This window comes from Portunus trituberculatus, chromosome 7 (genome assembly GCF_017591435.1).
Source record: "Portunus trituberculatus isolate SZX2019 chromosome 7, ASM1759143v1, whole genome shotgun sequence".
NCBI classification, from domain to species: domain Eukaryota; kingdom Metazoa; phylum Arthropoda; class Malacostraca; order Decapoda; family Portunidae; genus Portunus; species Portunus trituberculatus.
Window position 1 is genome coordinate 1,210,174 of NC_059261.1, and position 20,313 is coordinate 1,230,486.

General features: G+C 40.2%; 1 protein-coding gene across 5 annotated transcripts in view; it reads left to right on the forward strand.

Moving 5' to 3' along the window:
- The window catches only part of LOC123518930, a 132,008-nt gene that overhangs the window by 48,550 nt on the left and 63,145 nt on the right, over window positions 1-20,313 (forward strand). For all 5 annotated transcript variants that reach the window (XM_045280005.1, XM_045280029.1, XM_045280021.1 and 2 more), the window contains 5 exons: window positions 12,864-13,024; window positions 13,699-13,851; window positions 15,244-15,359; window positions 16,083-16,258; window positions 17,730-17,835. In XM_045280005.1, coding sequence (XP_045135940.1) covers window positions 12,864-13,024; window positions 13,699-13,851; window positions 15,244-15,359; window positions 16,083-16,258; window positions 17,730-17,835 — 712 coding nt within the window. The remainder of the gene's footprint in view (window positions 1-12,863; window positions 13,025-13,698; window positions 13,852-15,243; window positions 15,360-16,082; window positions 16,259-17,729; window positions 17,836-20,313) is intronic.

Consider the following 20,313-nt stretch of genomic DNA (forward strand, 5'->3'; position numbering starts at 1 on the left):
GCCTTAACAGTCTCAAACATGCTGTCAGAAGGGCATGGGAGATGTTGCAACATCCTCGCTTGCGTAATATCTTTAGCTCGCACTAGCACCCCTTTACCGTATTTCTTGAGGTTTCCCTCAGGAATCGTGCCGATCTCTTTCGACAGGTACCGGGAGGCATGTATGAAATTCCCGCGCCCATTTTTGTAGTACGCCACAAACCAACGTGGAGGCAGGATCTGGCGGACTTGTGGAACTGAATTCTATAAATAGTTTTCAAAAACATTTGGGATGTAATCCATGTCACTGTCTGAAATATTACGTGACTGGAGAAATTCAGTTTTAAAGCCAGAGCCAGCAAGGGGCAGAGATGCTACATGTTCATAACCCAAACGGGCTTCATTACATGACATAAACGTCACATAGCAGCGGTTAGAAGGAAAGTCCTTATCATAAACCAGTCGAATGCGAACAACCGTACCATACGCCTTGAGAAGTGAGTGCAAGGCATGATAGGAAAATGATGGATTAACATTTACCATCAAAGGAGTCATATGCAGCAGAAATGCGTCCCTCAGAAGAACTCCCAGAACAGGAGACTGCTGTGGGAGGCCCTTGTGGAGGGAATCCTCCTTCCCACTCAGACCTGAAGATGACATCTCACGGGCCAGGTCAGCCACCTCACGAGAACCTGAATTTTTTTTGTGTTTTCCCATAAAAAAAACAGTAACACAAAAATTAGCTCCAGGGCAAGGAAACCACCTACTGGGACTACAATGGGAGCGAGTGCTGGCTGCCGTGGACAGGGTACCTCGTCCCCATGCGGACCAGTCATTTTAAAAAAAGGCCCCACATGATACGAATGTTTTTCCACGACAGAGCTGAGACCCCCCTCCCAAAGCATTCCAGCCTGGACACCCAACCATCCAGCACAGGACGGCCCCTATTGGGCGATCCCTCCAGCGGGTGGCTCCGCTGGTCCACTGGCAGCCTACGTAGGAACCATTTAGTCTGGCGACCTTACTAGCATGGGTAGCTCTGCCCTCGAAAGGGCAGAGCAGGGGCCTAAGCCCCCTCTAGCCTAGCTCACCAGGTCACAGGGGCACGCAAGCCCCCCCACCACGACAAGGCGATTCCCATCTGGGGGTGTTAATTTCAAGAGTCTTCACTATTTCATTACCCCTCATAAGTTTTCGAAGGTGTATAAAATCACTAAATAGTAAGCAGAATGAATATGGAGACATGTTGTGGCACTGAAGGGGAAGATAACTTGGTAACAGCGTGATTCACGAGAGAGGGACGTAGCTTCGAAATTAGCATTGTTTTTTTTATTCTTTCTTTGTATGTCACATGCAGTATGTATGCATGTATGTATGTATGTATGTATATATGTAAGTGGTTAATAGTGTTCAGTGCCTCAAAAACTCAATTCCTCTATCTATCAACTTGACACAACCTTCCAGAGAACTATCCACTCTTCTTCAATGACACTCAACTGTCTCCCTCTTCCACACATGAATATCCTCGGTCTGTCCTTTACTCATAATCTTAACTGCAAACTTCACATCTCATCTCTTGCTAAAACAGGCTCTATGAAGTTAGGCATTCTGAGCCGTCTCCCCCAATTTTTCTCGCCCTTCGAACTGCTAACTATGTACAAGGGCCTTATCTGCCCCTGTATGGAGTGCTCTTCGCATGTTTGGGGGGTTCCACTCGTACAGCTTTATTAGATAGAGTGGAATCAAAAGCTTTTCGTCTCATCAACTCCTCCTCTGAGTGAATGTCTTTAGTCTCTTTTTCACTGCCGGAATGTTGTATCTCTTTCTACCTTTTATCGCTATTTTCATGCTAACTGCTCTATTGATCTTGCTAACTGGATACCTCCCCTCCTGCTGCGGCCTCGCTATACAAAGCTTTCTTTTTCCTCTCATCCCTATTCTGTCCAACTCTATAATACAAGAGTTAACCAGTACTTTCAGTCATTCATATCTATCTCTGGTAAACTCTGGAATTCCCTGCCTGCTTCTGTATTTCCATCTTCCTACGGCTTGACTTCTTTCAAGAGGGAGGTGTCAAGACATTTATCCCTAGCTTTTGACTAATTCCTTTAAAATCTTTTAGGGAACCTGCAGTTTCAGTGGGCTTTTTTTTTAATGTTTTGTTTCCCTTGGCAGGTATCCCTTTAGCGTTGAAAAAAATGTATGTATCGATATTATAGTATCTAACTTATTATTATTGTTTTAATGATAATAATAATGATATTATTATTATTATTATTATTATTATTATTATTATTATATCATTATTATTATTATTATTATTATTATTATACCGTCTATGTGCGTCTCTTCTTCACTATCTGTGTGTGTGTGTGTGTGTGTGTGTGTGTGTGTGTGTGTGTGTGTGTGTGTGTATTTACCTAATTGTATTTACCTAATTGTAACATACGGGAAAAGAGCTATGCTCGTGTTGTCCCGTCTCCATATCTATTAATGTCCAGCTTTTTCTTAAAATCATGAATATTCCTTGCGTTGACCACTTCCACGTCTAAACTATTCCATGCTTCCACCCTTCTATGAGGAAGCTATATTTTTCACATCTCTCCTATAAGTGGCCATTTTAGTTTTTCCCATGCCCTCTCGACATTCTTTCATTCCACATACACAGATCTTCCCTATCCATTTTTCCATGCCAATCATCACTCTGTATATTGCTATCAGGTCTCCCCTTTCTCTTCTGTTTTCCAGGGTCGGAAGTTGCATTCTTTTCAGTCTGTCTTCATAAGTCAAATCTCTTAAGTCAGGCACCATTTTTGTTGCAGCCCTCTGTACTTTCTCTAGTTTCCTTATGTGTTTCTTTAAGTTCGGAGCCCACTGTATTGTTGCATATTCAAGCCTCGGTCTTATCATTGCAGTAATTATTTTCTTCATCATTTCTTCATCTAAATATACGAACGCCACTCTTATGTTCCTCAATAAGTTCAATACTTCTCCAATTATTTTGTTTATATGTCTCTCTGGCGATAGGTCATTGGTAATTGTCACCCCAAGGTCTTTTCTTCATGACTGGTTTTATGTCTTCATTTCCTATCTTGTACATACTCCTGATTCTTCTTTCACTCTTGCCAAACTCTATTTTCTTGCATTTTGTCGTGTTGAACTCCATTTGCCATGTACAGCTCCATTTCCATATTCTGTCCAAGTCTTCCTGGAGTAGTTCGCAATCTTTGTCACATCTCACTTTTCTTAACAATTTTGCATCGTCTGCAAATAGGCTCACATAACTGGACACCCCATCCACCATGTCATTTATGTAGACCCGAACATTACTGGTGCCAACACTGATCCCTGTGGAACTCCACTCTCCACCAAGCCCCATTCTGATGGTCTGTCCTTAATTATTGTTCTCATTTCTCTTCCTACCAAAAGTCTTCCATCCATTTTAGTAAACTGCCATGCACTCCTCCTACCATTTCAAGTTTCCAGATCAGTCTCCGGTGTGGTACCTTATCAAAGGCCTTTTTTAAATCCAGATATATTCCATCAGCCCAACCATCTCTTTCCTGTATTACATCTATCACCCTCGAATAGTAACATATCAGGTTTGTCGTGCATGAACGCCCTTTTCTAAAACCAAATTGACACTCACAAAGTATGTCATTTTTCTCCAAGAAGTCTGTCCATCTATTCTTCACCACCCTCTCACACATCTTAGCTACCACACTTGTAAGTGACACTGGTCTATAGTTCAATGGGTCTCTCTTGTTACCTGATTTATAGATTGGGACAATGTTAGCTCTTTTCCAGTCTTGGGGCACTACACCTTCCCTTAATGAGGCATCAATTACTTCACAAACTTTTTCTGCCAGTTGCTCCCTGCATTCTCTTAAAATCCATCCTGATACCCCATCAGGTCCCACAGCTTTTCTCACTTCTAAACTCCCCATCATATTCTTGATCTCCTCCACAGTTACTTGAAACTCCTTCATAATCCCTTTCTGTTCCATTACCAGTGGTTTGTCAAAAGCAGTCTCCTTTGTGAATACCTTCCGAAAGCATCCATTCATAGCCTCTGCCATTTCCTGGGATCTTCACTGCATACTCCATTTACTTCTAAACTTTCAATACTTTCTCTATTTTTGATGTTGTTGTTCACATGTCTGTAAAAAGCCTTGGTTGGTCTTTACATTTATCAATTATATCCTTTTCTTGTTTCTTTCTTTCTTCTCTTCTAATCAACACATATTCATTTCTTGCTCTTTTGTAACTTTCCCACTGCTTAATCCGTCTTTTCCTTCTCCACCTCTTCCATGCATCCTCTTTTCTTGTTCTAGCCTTTTCACATCTATCGTTAAACCAGTCCTGCTTTCCAACTTCTCTATGTTGTCTTATTGGTACAAATTTTTCTCACCTTCTTTGTATATTTTTATAAATTCCTTCCACTTTTCATTTGCTCCTTAGCACTCTTGAATTTCATCCAATTTGTCTCTTGAAAGAATTTCTTTAGGTTTCCAAAATCTGTCTTGGCATAATTCCATCTTCCCACTTTATATTCTTCATTTCTTCTAGATTTCTCTTCATCTATCACCTTGAACTCCAAAACTGCATGATCACTCTTTGCTAAAGGGCACTCCACCCTCATCTCCTCAATGACCATTGGCTCTGTACTAAAGACCAAGTCCAGTCTTGACGATGCTCCCTCTCCTCCAAACCTAGTATCTTCTTTGACCCACTGAGTTAACACATTTTCCATTGCCAGTGTCAATAGTGTATTTCCCATGTTGTCTCTGATCCTTCCATTGACCAGTCCTCCCAACACACCTCTTTACAATTAAAATCTCCCATCATTATAGTTCGTTCACAGCCACCCAACATTTCTTCCAGACATGTTCCTGTATCACTTATCATTTCTTCATATTCCTGTACTGACCATGCATTTGTCTTAGGTGGTACGTACACCACTATGTAGTGCCTCTTTTTCCTTCATTAGTTTCTGCTCTGATCTTTAGCACTTCTGCCTTTCCCATACCTTCTTTCACTTGATCCACCTTTATATCTTTTTTAACCAGCAACATCACTCCTCCTCCCATCTTACCTACTCTATTTCTTTTCCAAACATTATATTTCCCTTCTCCAACCATCATCAGGTCTTCTCCTCTCTCAGTTTTGTTTCAGTAAGACCCACAATATCTGGGTTCTTGTCCTCAAGTAATCGTTGAGTTCTAAAATCCCGATATCACTCCATTTATGTTGGAATACATTACATTCCGCTCATCGTAAGTTTCTTTAGTCCTTTCTTGCTGTACTTTTCTGGGTTATGAACCACTTCCTCAGTCTCATATCCAAGATTCTCCAGAAAAACTCTTTCTTCTCCTCTTCTGTCCTCTCTTCATTTTTTTTCAAAGCCTCCTTTCTCAACTCATTTAACATTTCTCTTTCCTTTTCACCGAGATCTCTTCTCAACCAAATCTTCCTTGTTGTTTCCTGCTGGGCTAGCCTCCATGACTTCTCCACCAATTCATCTACATCCTTTTGTGACTTAAGTTTGATTCTTATTGGCCTCATACCTTCTCTTGTGAACTTTCCAATTCTATGGAAGTCCTCTATTTCTTGTACTAGGTCTTTTCCTCCTCCTGCACCACATTAATGATATTATTTATCACCTTTTTATGTTTTCTCTCTCTCCATTTTACTCGGTGTCTTATCCTCCTCCACACCAAATATCACCACACATCTCTTTTTGTCTACAGTTTCCCTCACCAATGTCTCATTTGATTTAATAACCTTCACCACTTTCTCAGCAATCTTCTCTTCTATGATCTGTTGATCTATAATTTCAGCAAGGCCCAAAGTTTTCTCCCCAGACTCTTTGATTTCCTTTTCCAGACTTGCAACTTTGTAATTTACCTCCTTTCTTTCCACTTCCTGACTTTTTTTCCATTCAGCCTGCTTCTCCATCACTTTTCCTAGAGATGTGTGTGTGTGTATTTTGGCTGGTTCTGTTTTCCTTCTTTTTCTGAGCTTTTTTCTTCCTTGCTTTTTTCCATTATTTTTTTAGTATTTTTTTCACTCTTCCCTTTTCTGCTTCCATTTGTAGTGTTTTCTCTCTCTCTCTCTCTCTCTCTCTCTCTCTCTCTCTCTCTCTCTCTCTCTCTCTCTCTCTCTCTCTCTCTCTCTATGTGTATGAAAGCGCGGCCATTTGAATCACCATATGCACTGAACACACACACACACACACACACACACACACACACACACACACGCGCAAACCCCTTCAGTATTGAGACGCATTTTTCACTTCAGTTTTGGTTATGATTAGACGATTTTATTTGCATTAGAAAGAGTCGATGGAGGTCAAAAGATTAATAGCCAGAGTATTTACTAATCCCAACATTTGTTTCTGAAGCTGTATAAAATCACTAAATAATAAGCAGAACGAATATGAAAACGCATCGTGGTACTGAAGGGATTAAGGACAGTAGTAATGATGGAGCAAAGCTTTCCTGGGTGCTGGTCATTGTCATTGGTCAGTCACGTGAACAGTCACTCTGGCGGTGGGGAATGAGTGAGTGGCTGAGTGCAAAGAGATGAGCACACATGAACTGGACTAACGGAGGGTGTGCTCATGATAACGGTCTGTGTGTGTTTGTGTGTGTGTGTAGGGATGGGGAATAGTGGCTACATTTAGTTTATAGGTTAAGTCAGGTCAGAATCGTCATCTTTTTCTTGTTCTTGTTCTGCATCATCATTATTATTATCTTGTTGGTGTTGTTGTTGTTGTTGTTGTTGTTGTTGTTGTTGTTTCTGTTTTCTACTTCGTAATCATCATCATCGTCGTCATTGTTACTTCTCCAGCCCTTCCTTTGCGTCGTTCTTTTTGGCTGAGTACCGCGGAACTGCACGTCACACCATGCAAGAGTCGACATGAAGCGTAACATCAAGATCGGCTCAAACACTCGATATCCTCATTAAATTTTGTTAAGGACTGCAACAGTAGATAAATGCCCTCCACTAAACATTACCTCTTATTCCATGGAAGGAACATTATATGAGCTAGACTATGCACACTGAATTTTGGAGGAGGCAGTAGACGCCTGCCGAAGCGATAACTATGTATACTCCCAGAGATACTGTGAACTCAATATTCAATAACCCGCCTAAAGCCTCACTGAACGGTTCCCTTTGTGTCTCATGAGCCACAGCACAAAGGGAGGAGTCACAGTCTGCTTTCCACACATGTGCAGATCTCTTCCTTCATGTAACACTACATATACCTCATTACACACACGTTCACTCATAATTCTTAACCGCTTTGGACTCGCCAGACCACAGGACCCGTATTGAGAAACTTTTTCCTCCTACATCACAACTATTTTACAAGGCCACAGAGATGATTAGCGCCCATTTCAAGAGAGTTTCTAGAGTTGATATTGTAGAAATCTAGGTAAAGCCTTTTGAAATAGTGGAGGTGAAGCGCAAGAGTGTTGGAGAATAGCTCAGCATTTCAATGGATCCTACACACACACAAACACACACACACTTTTATCAGTGCCCAGTACTACACGCTATGCACAAGACCAAATTATGTAGTATTTCCAGTCGTAAATTTACCTTGACAACTTCCAAAAGTTTCTGGTTGAGGTGACAGGATTTTTAAAGGTTTTTATTTTTCTTTGCTTCATCTATTTGTTTATTTGTTTATTATAGTTGTAGTGACATATTGGCAAGATTTCTACCTTGTTATGTAGTGAAATACTCTTGGGAACCTGCTGGTTAATAATTTCTGTAGCTTTTGAAAATAGAGTAAAGACTTGATGGTGTATCATTCCCTCTAAATCTTTTACCTTTTTTTTTTTTTCTTTTTTTCATCCACTGTGTTAAGGCATTCAATATCTATTTTCTACTCTAACAATCTGCCTCCACATGATGTTATGCAACCTTCAGTGGTTCAGTTCTCCCACGAAACCTCTTTACAGTTGAATTTCCTTATCATAAATATTTCACTGTTCTCCTCCAACGGGGGTAGGACAAAAACTCACCAGACAAAAACTCAACGGACAAAAACTCACTGGACATTAATTCATCGGACAAAAACTCACCGAAAAATGTTTAAGGAGGACAAAAACTCACCGAAGCTGAACTATAATATAATATTTAAAATCGTAAAAGAATGTAAAACTTAAATGATTTATTAATAAAATTAATATGAAATTAATGAAATTCCTGGGTTTAAAAGCGGACACAATGCCCAACAGCTCGAAGGAATTCCTCTGTGGATTTTCTACCGGCAACTATATCTTCACATAGATTCTTTAAACGTTTCTGAAGACGAACATAGTTTCTCTTGGTTCTCTTCTTTGGAGGTTCGCCTCGGTCATCTTGCAGCATCATGGTTTTGACTAGGGCTTCATCCTTCCTAATGTTATCAATAACAGTGTAAAAAGATGGATGAGAATGACCAACAAGCTGCTTGAACGATGAATTCCAGGTTTCACTCATATTGTTTGTTCGAGCTTCATCATTTAGGGTATTATTGTGCACATTCCATATATCTGGCGGAAAAGAAGGTGGTAGTCGTCGAATATTGCATTGCAGTGCTTCTGGATCTTCATTATTTCCAGGAAGTCGTACATGACGGAATGTACCTGTAACATATGTCCTGTCAAAGTATGAAAGGAGGTCTTCAAATTCTTCAGGAGTGTTGTCCTTCAAAAATGCCATACCTTCCTGGACCTTTTCTAATGGAAGAAATGCTAACCCATCCATCATTCCACAGAACAGTCTGCAATCATAATTTTCACGGTAGCGATTCACAAGCCCTAATTCCTGTATCTTACGCCATGTACTTTGCATCAAGTGGAAGAAACATCCTTTAGTGGTTACATGAGAACCTAAAATGCTACTGACAGCCTGCATGGCGGATTTTTCAAAATCTAATACAATTTCTGTGGGATCTGGTGTGAATCCTAGTCGTTCACAACCATCTACAATACTTTGAAGCAGTTCTTCATATACATTTTGTGACTTTCCTGACAAGAATGCATACACGCAGGAAACTGCTGTTTCACCTAATGGTACTCTAATAACATAAAGTTGCTGGAAAATTTCTGGAGCCATAGCAAAATTCCCGTCCATAAACCACGTACGGGTCCGGCACATTAATCGAAGCATGTTTCGTAATGTATCGTAAGATGTCTTACTTAGTGTCGAAGCATGTTTCAAATGTTTCAAAATAGACTCTCTTTAAAGCGTCGTAACATGTCTCAAATCATGCTTCGTTTTTATCTTCTTTTTTTAGATGTTGTTCGGTGAGTTTTTGTCCTCCTTACACATTTTCCAGTGAGTTTTTGTTCGGTGAATTACTATCCGGTGCATTTTTGTCCGGTGAGTTTATGTCCGGTGAATTTTTGTCCGCGCCCCCCTCCAACAACTTTGATCAGCAGATACTTAATGTATCTTCCAACATTTCTCTGTGTTCTTCCTCCATTCATGAATTTGTGTAGGGGATACATAGGTCATGATAATGTTCAAGTGTGTGTATTTACCTAGTTGTATTTACCTAGTTGTAGTTTTACAGGGCCGGGGCTTTATGCTCGTGTGGCCCTGTCTCCATATCTACACTTATCCAATCTTACTTTAAAAGTATGCACACTCGTTGCAGACACTACTTCTTCATTCAAACTGTTCCACGTCTCAATACATCTTTGCGGGAAACTATACTTTTTAATATTTCTTACACATCTTCCCTTCCTCAGCTTCTTACTATGCGATCTTGTGCTTCGACTGGCATATTCTTCTCTCAGTTCTTCTCTCCGTTCATCAATTTATAAACTTGTATGAGATCCCCTCTCTTTCTTCTCTGCTCCAATGTTGGAAGATCCAAAGCCTTTAGTCTCTCCTCATATGTCATCCCTTCAAATTCTGGAACCATTCTTGTAGCCATTTTTTGTAGTCTCTCCAGCTTCCTTATGTGTTTCTTTTTGTGAGGGGTCCACACTACTCCTGCATATTCCAATCTGTGTCATATTATAGTACTTATCAGTTTCTTCATCATTTCTTTGTCCATGTAGTGAAATGCTATTCTAATATTCCTTAGCAAATTGTATGTCTCTCTGAAAATTCTATCAATATGGCTTGCCGGTTGATTATTTTCTTCTATCGTCACCCCCAAATCCTTTTCCTTTTTTACTTTCTCCAGTTCTACTCCATCTCCCATCTTATAGATTCCCACGGGTCGTCTTTCACTCTTTCCCATTTCCATGACATGGCTTTTGTCCACACTGAATTCAATCTCCCACTTTTACTCCATTCCCAGATATTATTTAGGTCTTCTTGCAGTATTTCACAATCTTCTTTTTGCTTTATAACTCTGCACGGTTTTGCATCGTCCACAAACAGATTTATGTTTTTTTTTTTTTTTTTTTTTTTTTTTTACGGTAAGGCCTATGGCACCTGTAGGCACACTTGAAGAGTGTATGGGAAGTGCTGATCAGCTTCCGCCCATTAGTGGCGCAGGCAATTTTATTTATAGTGGTACCCATATTAGGGCCCATATCACCACCCAAGCTCATCTTGAGTGTAACCACCTAGAACCTGGGTATCATGGTGATATGTAGGTAACTTTAAATCACCCGACAAATGGCAAAGTGTTTTAAGGCTATACGTGATGGGATGAGAAAAAGTATTGGCGCCAATACTGACCCCTGTGGCACTCCGCTTTCTACTGCTCTCCACTTGGATTTCATATCTTTGACTACCGTCCTTATTTCTCTTCCCCTTAAATAATTTTCCATCCATCTCAATGTGTTTCCTTTTAAACCACCCTTCTCCTCTAATTTCACAGTAACCTTGCATGTGGCACTTTATCAAATGCCATTTTTAAAATCCAAGTAAATACAATCAACCCATCCCTCTCTCTCTCTCTTGTACCCTATCAACTATTCTAGAGTAGAAACTCAGTAAATTTGTTACACACGATCGACCTTATCTAAAGACAAATTGGCTATTTGATGGTAATCTGTTGTCTTCAAGGAACTCAATCCATTGTTTCTTTATTACTCTTTCACACATCTTACATATTACACTATAAAAAAAATTATAAAAAAAATTAGGTAGTGATACTGGTCTGTAATTTAGAGGTTCTTCCTTCCTTCCGCTCTTATATATGGGGACCACCTTAGCTCTTTTTCATTCCACTGGTACTGTTCCATTTTCTATTGAGCATTTTATGATGTATATAGGACTTGCTAGTTCTTCCCTACATTCTTTCAGTATTCTGCCTGAGACTTCATCCGGTCCCGTTGCCTTCTCTTCATCCAGTTCCTTCATTAACTCTTTTATTTTAAGCTTGGTTACTTTAATCTCTTTCATATAGACTGTCTCTCTATTACCCTGTGGTCTTTCAAATTTGGATTCCTTAGTAAAGACCTCCTAGGACTTATTATTTAACAGTTCTGCCATACTTTTTGGGTCTTCCACCATCCCATTTTCTCCTTTTAACCTTTCTATTGTTTCTTTTTGTCTTATTTTTCCGTTTATGAATCTGTAGAACAATTTTGGTTGCTCCTTGCATTTTTCAACTATGTCCTTTTCATAGATCCTCTCCTCTTCCTTCCTCACTTTAACATATTCATTTCTTTCTATCTTGAAGTTTACCTTATTTACTGCATTTCTATTTTTCCTCCACCTTTTCCATGCTCCATCCCTTTTTTTTTTTTTTTTATACCATGTGGACTATTCACGGGAGTTTATGGGCTAAAGGAGATACTTTTTGGGGTACCTACTCTCTCAAAGCCCACCCGCTAGGAAACCGTTGCTCCGAGTGAGGAAGCCCAACCTACACTCAGACCGTGGACAGGATTTGAACCCGTGCGCTTGAAGACCCCTCAGATCCCAAAGCACGCATGGTTCCACTGTACCACGGCGGATCCCTTTTCTCCTTTTCCCTGGCACACTTTGTGTTAAACCAATCTTTCTTTCCTTCTTCCTTAGGTCTATATTTTGGGACATATTCCCTGACTCCTGTTTTGTATATTTCCATAAATAAGTTATATTTCTCTTGCACTCCCTCAGAGTTTTCTATTTCCTCCCAGTTAGCATATTTGAAATAGTTCTTGATTCTCAGTATCAGCCTTTCTATAATTTAATCGGTCTCCTTTGTATGATCCATCTCTATCTTCTTTTCCCTCTTCTATATCTATTTCTCTATTACATGATCACTCTTTCCCAATGGGCACTTATAAGATATATCATTATTCATTTGTATACCCCTTGTAAAAACCAGGTCTAATCTTGCCGGCTCATCACTTCCTCTGAATCTTGTGTTTTCCTTTACTCTTTGGTCCATCATATTATCTATCATTAGGTTCAGGAATCTTTTAATTCTAATTTACTTAATAAAACCCTGTCTATGTTCATATACATCATTTTTAGTCTCTTGCCTTTATCACTTTTAGTTAAACTTGTTCCACTTTTTTCTCTTCCTTCTCGTTTATATACCATTTCCTTATCCTATCTCCTAGAATTCTCCAAAAAAATGCCTTTTTTTCCTCTTCTGACCTTTCATTATTTTTTTCCCTTACTGCTGCTGCCAGTTTGTTGTATCTCTTCCTTTCTTCCTCATTTCTATTTTTCTTTATATATATATCCTTGCAACCTTCTGTTTCTCTGAGTATAGTTGTTCTATATAATATTTCTTCTGTTGCTGCTTGTGATTTTAGTAGTATTTTAATTGGTCTCGTTTTTCCTTCTTGATATGGTCCCATTCTGTTTATTTCTTCTACTTCTTCTTCTAAGTTCTGCCTATCTTCGTCATTTAAATTTCTTAGTAGGTCTTTGATTCTTTTGGTGAAACTTCATACTTCACTGAATGTTTTCTTTTGTCAGACTTCTGGACGGTTACAGCATGAGTGATGGCAGCCAACTGTCCTACCTGGCCCTGGAGGAGAGTATGTTCTACAAGAAAGGCTTCTTGGTGTTGGGAGCACTGCTGCAGTCTGCTGATCCTCTCTTGATGGAGCCAGAGGAGCGGAAGACTCTCTTCATCAGTATCCTTCTATGAATCTGTGGGTTAGCTGGCCCAAAGAATGTTTTGTACACCTTGGTTGCCACACACACTTTGCAACAATACATCGAATATGCATACTGTACTTCCATTTTTGCCTACGAAACCTACGTAATAAACATAATAGCCTACACTTTAGAGGATTTGTATACTACGCTGCAATAGTAGGTACTGTACTGTACGCATGTAGGCATCATACTTTGTCAAGAAAGCATTCAATTTTATACTTAATATTGAATACTCTTTTGACCCATCTTATGATTTTAATTAAAGATAGACTATTTGTTAATTAAGAACATATGATACAGTAACATAATTGCTCATCAGATAATATAAAAAATGTAATTTCTTTATTGTAAATAGTAAGTGCTTGAAATTTTCATTGAAGTTTTTTAGTTAACTAATCAGAAACAATTACTGTATGCCATTTAGAGATGGATATTAAATAGGGCAAAAAAAAAAACATTGTGTTCTCAGTGAATAGTGAGTAATGCTTTGAAGAACACAAATTTCCAGAAAAGTCTTTACTAATTGATAGAAAGCGTTCCATATGATCATATATGATTAATAATGTTCTAGTTTAACTCCAGTGATAATCATAGTACGAAGAAAATACCACCAAGTTATTATTGGAAAGTCCTTAACCAGTCTCTTCAGATGTGTACAACTTGCTGACCATCCAAGCCATAGTGGGCAGGGACTCCCTCCCAGAGAGCACCATCAGTGTGCCAAACTTTTGGAGGCGCCATGCCTACCAAGTGGGACCATACACCCTGCACCTTGATGACATCGAGCACGGCATCCTGAGAGGTGTGTGTGTGTGTGTGTGTGTGTGTGTGTGTGTGTGTGTGTGTGTGTGTGTGTGTGTGTGTGTAATTCACCTCCTCGGTTGCTTGCTGGTCACCCAGCCAGTCTTCCCAATTACGGAGCGAGCTCAGAGCTCATAGACCGATCTTCGGGTAGGACTGAGACCACAACACACTCCACACACCGGGAAAGCAAGGCCACAACCCCTCGAGTTACATCCTGTACCTATTTACTGCTAGATGAACAGGGGCTACACATTAAGAGGCTTGCCCATTTGCCTCGCCACTTACCGGGACCCGAACCCGGCCCTCTCGACAGAATCGAAGGCTAACCACTACACTGTGTGTGTGTGTGTGTGTGTGTGTGTGTGTGTGTGTGTGGGGTCAGTTAGAGATTCACTCAGAAATTACAATGAGTTCCCCAGGGATTTCTCTAAAACCAGATGACACTGAGTAGAAACAGACACACCCCTTCTACCCGACACAACTGCAGCCACTCAGTGCATGATGTGGAAAAATGCATTGTGGAAGTATGAACACCTATGACATGAATTATAAATGGTACCAACCAGTTAAAAGCATCCCACAGTATTTCTTTGATTCCAATTATGAATTACTAAATACACATCACAATGAACATTGTTATTGCAAGTAACAGAAATGCACATTGATGTGTGTCTTAATTATCTCTTGTTTTCTACCATGTATTTGATGAGATTGCTCACAAGTTAGAGCTCTCTTTCTTATGGAAGTCATATTGTCCATAGTTAATATTTGGCCACTGTTGTACTGAGCTGACTCTAGCACTGGCTCATGCTCTGAAATACTTCTTGCCACATCTCTGCTGCTTTCCAAAGGCTTATCATCTCTGTGGCCTTGGAAACTAGTTGTGATAGGAGAACAAAGTGTTTTCTCTGCACAAGTCAATGTTGTGAAGCAATTGAGGACATGCCCTGGCATTTGTATCATCACCACTCCCTGCTTCTCCTCAAACTAGAAATTTATCAACAGTTGCCTTAGCTTAAATTCTTTTGTCTACCCTCTTGGAAGCATTGAGTGTGGATGGATCTTCTACTCCTCACTTCCAAACTAATACTTGAAGTTTCTCACCAGTCCTTAGTCTCCACTGTCACATCATGCTGCACTTGTCTTGCCACACATCTTGCCATCAGTTCCTCAGTCTTGGTGATAATTCCGTGGATTGCAACACCTGGGATGCAGATGGAATGTGTACAGTCTGGTTCAGATATCAGGTTTCAGTCGATGTGTAGTGTGGCAAGACTTGATGTAGAAGTGTGTGATCTACAAAGAACAAGAAAAAGCATTTAGGAAGTTGAATATTTTTACAAACACATTGATGTTCTATGAAGCCTAAGAAATAATTTCTTCACTCAAGGCAACCAGCCACATCCAACAACAGGCACCACCATGTTTCTGGATGATGACCCTCGTCTGGCCCTGACACTGCCTGCTGACCACCGCATCCATGGGGCACTCAACTGTGGCGCCAGGGTGAGACTCTGCCTGCTGCAACCCTTTTCACTGTGCAAGTGAAGGCTGATTCATTCTGTGCAACTACATAGATGCACATTATTGCCTTGAGCTAGTCCTCAACTAATTAAGTTATGACAGAGTTCCCTTCTTATACCACGTTGTAGAGTGGTTTTTGGTGTAGGGCTGGACCAATTACAGTATGTCAATCACCTATGCTATTGCTTCTAGGACATAAGAATATAGTATGATAAATGAATAATGACTGAATAGATTAGTAATGAAAAAAATAAATGCAAATGGGAATGTACAAGGACAAGACTGCCAGCATCCTGGCCACCAAACAGGAGAAGTCAAGACTGCTGTAAGCTGAGGATCCCCAGTGATTGGCCTCAGCTAACAAGACATCACCTGAAGGACAACAAGTACAGAAAGCATCCATCCCTCTGCTCTTTTTTTTCTAAACATTGTCACCACATAGTAAACACTGGAAGTTCCTCCCTGTTCCTGTATTTCCTTCCTCTTGTCATTTGAATTCTTCCAAGAGCAAAGTTTCAAGACATGGTCCTTTTTCAACTTTCTTTTTGGGAGTTCAATTTGAGGAAACCCTTTTAGTTATTGTTGTTGTTGCCCTTGGCTGGTGCCCCTTTTACATAGGAAAAAAAATCCAGAATTGAGTTTTTTTTTAAGACTTGTTTGTAATGAGTATTTGAAAATTTTGACAATGCTATGTTGTTTCTTCAGAGCTGTCCTCCTTTGCAAGCCTATTACAAGGAGCAGCTGGAGCAGCAACTGGATGAGGGGCTGCATACATTCTGCAACAGCAGCGTGACGCTCCTCGACGACAACAGTCTTGTCATCAACTCCATCTTCCAGTGGTTCAGAGTTGACTTTGGCTCCACTGAATCCTCTGTCCTTGAGTATGTTTACCCTGGTCTTGCTTTCACTGGTCTTAACCCCTTCAGTAGTGGGATGCCTTTTTATCCTGAGTTTTGGGAATGATTAGAAGATTTTATTGCATTAAGTGGAAAATTAATGGCAACAGTCTTCACTATTTTAACCCCCACATGAGTGTCTGAAGCCGCATGAAATTGCCAAATAGTAACCAGAATGATTGTAGAAGTGTGTCATGGTACTGAAGGGGTTAATGTTATAGCTGGGCACCGTCTTTAAAGGTGAACTGCTAGGTCACCAGCCAGCCCAAGCTAAACAACCACACTTTCATCCATCATAAATTTCAACTAGCAAAATCTTTCCTCTGCCTCAGTAAATTCTACCTTAGTCAGTTCCCATGCTAGGTAGGACTAATTCTCTATATATCAGATGCATGGTTTCTCACTAACTTCTCTTCTGGTCTTCTGGTGTTAACTGCATGCCTTTGGCTCCATTGAAGCCTGTGTCCTTGAGTATGTTCACCCTGATCCTGCTTTCACCAGTCTTAATTTGACCCAAGATATATGTATGTAGTAATAAACAAAAGAATAACAAGGGAGAAGTGCAAGCTCCGTTGTTGTGGCCAACCCCTTTGTGGATCCAGTAGTGTGGGGGGAAGTGAAGCATCAGACAGACCAATAACTAGACTGACAGGTAGGATATACTAATAACAGATGCAACACACTGTTGTCCAATATTGTACAGTCTGGCATAGACAAGCTGCTTTCCTCTCTTCCATTTCAGCTTCTCAGTAATCTGATGACGTCTTCACATTTTATCTCATGCCTTTGTTTTAACAGGAGTTTGACAATTGTTATCCAAGGGAGAGATTAGTAGACTCAAAATCAACAAACTTAACACATGGTACTGTATGCCTGTGCCCACCTAGTGTCTGTGTGTCTGATCTTTGCTTGAAGCTCTCAACAGACTGCACCAAGAACCTTATAACTGAGTCTGTTTCAATGTCATATGCTGCAAACACATGGAAAGCTTTATATTTTTAGAATACTTTACAATGTAGAATGTCTTTATGTTCAAGAGAAACACTTTACATGTATATCTGAACTAAAAATTTAGATTCTCCTTTATTCTTGCAAGGCAGTGACAAATTCCATGTTTGTTGTAATTCGCTGACATTTTATCATTATTTTATAAGTATCTGGCATTTGCTAATTTCTGTTTGTCATTTAGATCTCTTTCTTGCTTCCCTTCAACCTACATCCACTGCACATCATCTTCCCACTTCAACTTGTATTCTGCATGTGTATTCTCGTTATTTTCTCTCCTCATACTGTACTTCTTACCTTTCCAATCCCTTTCATTTAAAACTATTATTGCACTTTACTATGTTTCCTTCTTTTCCATTGCTATTGTCTTCCCTTGTTCCTTGCAACTTGCTAGGCCCTTCCATTTAATAGAATCACTGCAGTTCAGCATTTTCTTTCTCTTCCTGCACAGGTGGCTGGCTGAACAGGTGACAGACCCCACCACAACACAGGCACTCCTTCAGGCCTCCAGGGGACAGCGCCACTTCAGATACAGCTATGACTGGACCCTGAATGCTGTAAGTAGCTCTGCACTAGTTCCTCTTCCTTCCATGGTCTTACTGGCTTGCATGGTGCTTACCCTTGTGACTCGGAGTGCTGGTGCACTGACCTTGGAAGGAATCATTGGTGTGGCTTCCGTCCCATAAGATAATACTGCAAGGATTTCTTCTCCTGTTTGAATGTAGTACTACCATTGTTCTTCCTTGTCTTTTTTTTAGTACTTGTGTTGATGTCTTGCAGAACACACACAGGATCTTCAATGTTGTTGTAAAGGATCTTTCAATACCAGAGTACTAGATGGTAACTTGCCTGCTTGATAGGTTTGTTCATACTGGAGGCATTTTCTTGGCTCTCAGCATCTGACACAGTAGGCAGGAAGGATAACAATAGTGAGAATCAGTGAGGGAGAACTGCTGTGATGGCCTCAGGTGATTCCAGGATGAAAGTGTAGTACATAGTGTGATCGTGGGTCACCATTTTTAAATACTACCTTACGCTATTATAAGGACTATTATTAGAGGTCACAGAGGTAATTGTCCATGTTCTCATTGATTTATCACTGTAGTAATGCAGAACCTTGTTAACTAAATCATCACTGTCCATAAAATATATTTGAAGGCTCCAGTAACTTCCACTAGAGAGTGGTGAAAAGTAATTAAGGTGAGATTTGAAAACACTAGAGAATGAAGTGTGATTCCAATACTGTTTGTGTTGAGGATGGAAGTGGTAGTGGTGGTGGTGGTGGTGGTGGTGGTGGGCATCTAGGAATAGAGTATAAAGTAGTGTCAGTGCTGCACCAGGGAGAGCATTTGGGTGAAACAGAGGTAGCATGGCATGAGTAAATTGGATGGTGAAGGTGCAAAAATGGAGATGACATAAAAAGACAGGAGATGCAACACGGCACAAATTTGAGTAGTAGAGTGGACACTGTAAGATCTATGAAAGAATAACAGAGAGGTGTTTTAATAGTGGAGGGACGAAAAAGATGAAGGAGGGAGAGTAAGGAAATTTTAGTGAATGTAAGTCAATCCCCATGAATACAAGTAAGTCTCGAACAACAAGATATCAGACTCTGCACTGATTCAATTGTTTAGGAGAGAGAGAGAGAGAGAGAGAGAGAGAGAGAGAGAGAGAGAGAGAGAGAGAGAGAGAGAGATAAGTAAATAAGGCTTCAAAAGAGAGATAAAAGGTATAATCGATCACGGTTTGTGGGGTGGGTATAAATGTTTGTTAGTTTGGCCTATAGTGAGTTGTATGAACAGTGTGTGTGTGTGTGTGTGTGTGTGTGTGTGTGTGTGTGTGTGTGTGTGTGTGTGTGTGTGTGTGTGATGCTCAAACATTTGATAGTGAAATTAAGACTTCTATCAAGGGAATTAAGGGTTGCCACTGCAGCAAACCAACAAACCAAAATGCAGAGAGAGAGAGAGAGAGAGAGAGAGAGAGCAATGTACAGTACAGTGATATGTCATTCATTACCTATTGGTTTAGGATATGGTATGTATGTAAATATGTGTGTGTGTCCTTCATACCACAGTACTAATCAGGAGTCAGACATTGTCATTCTGCTCCACTCACCTCTCATTGTGTTAAGTGTTTTGATCAGCCTTAGTCCTGAGACGCCCACCGTGGTACAGTGGAACCATGCGTGCTTTGGGGTCCGAGGGGTCTCCAAGCACATGGGTCCATGGTCCGAGTGTAGGTTGGGCTTCTTCACTCTGGAAAACGGTTTCCTAGCAGGTGGGCTTTGAGATAGGAGTTACTCCAAAGAGTATCCCCTTTAGCCCATAAATTCCGGTGAAAAGCCCACATGGTATAAAAAAAAAAAAAAAAATGTTTGCAGTGTCTTTCTACACAAACCTGACAATTGGGATTCTTCAGTAGATCAAGTGACTCAGGGTTGCACAAACCACAACACATAAAGCTAGGACACAAATATTGCAAATTCTCTGCCTGTTGACCATGACTGTCCCTCCACACTGGTGATTTGCTTATATTTGTCACATTTGTTAGTGTTGAAATTGTGGTGTCACTAAGATCTGTGCATATTTTATAAACAACCACCACCACCACCACTACTTTTAGAGGCCATGGAGATTACCTGGTGTCTTAGGAGTATTTCTTCTGTTATTCATGTAAAGGTCCATAGAAATACCCTAAAAAATCCATGTCACTTTAAGTAGAACCTTTTGAAATTAGTGGAGGTGTGATGTAAGAGGGTTTCAGAATACATGTAGTCCTACTGTAGATTGCCTCAGTGAGCCAATGCTGCCTCTCAGGGATAGGTTTGAAGTGCAACTGTCAAGAATGCCTGTAGGTGCTTTTTTTTTTTTATATATAATTACTAAGTTGTATCTGGTCCAAATTGAAGCTCATAATTTTGTCCTGTCTTCATATCTGTAGGTATCCAATTTCATTTTGAATTTGCTCATATTGACAGATGTAACCACCTCCTCACTTCAACCATTCCATAGGTCAATTCTTTCATATGGGAAACT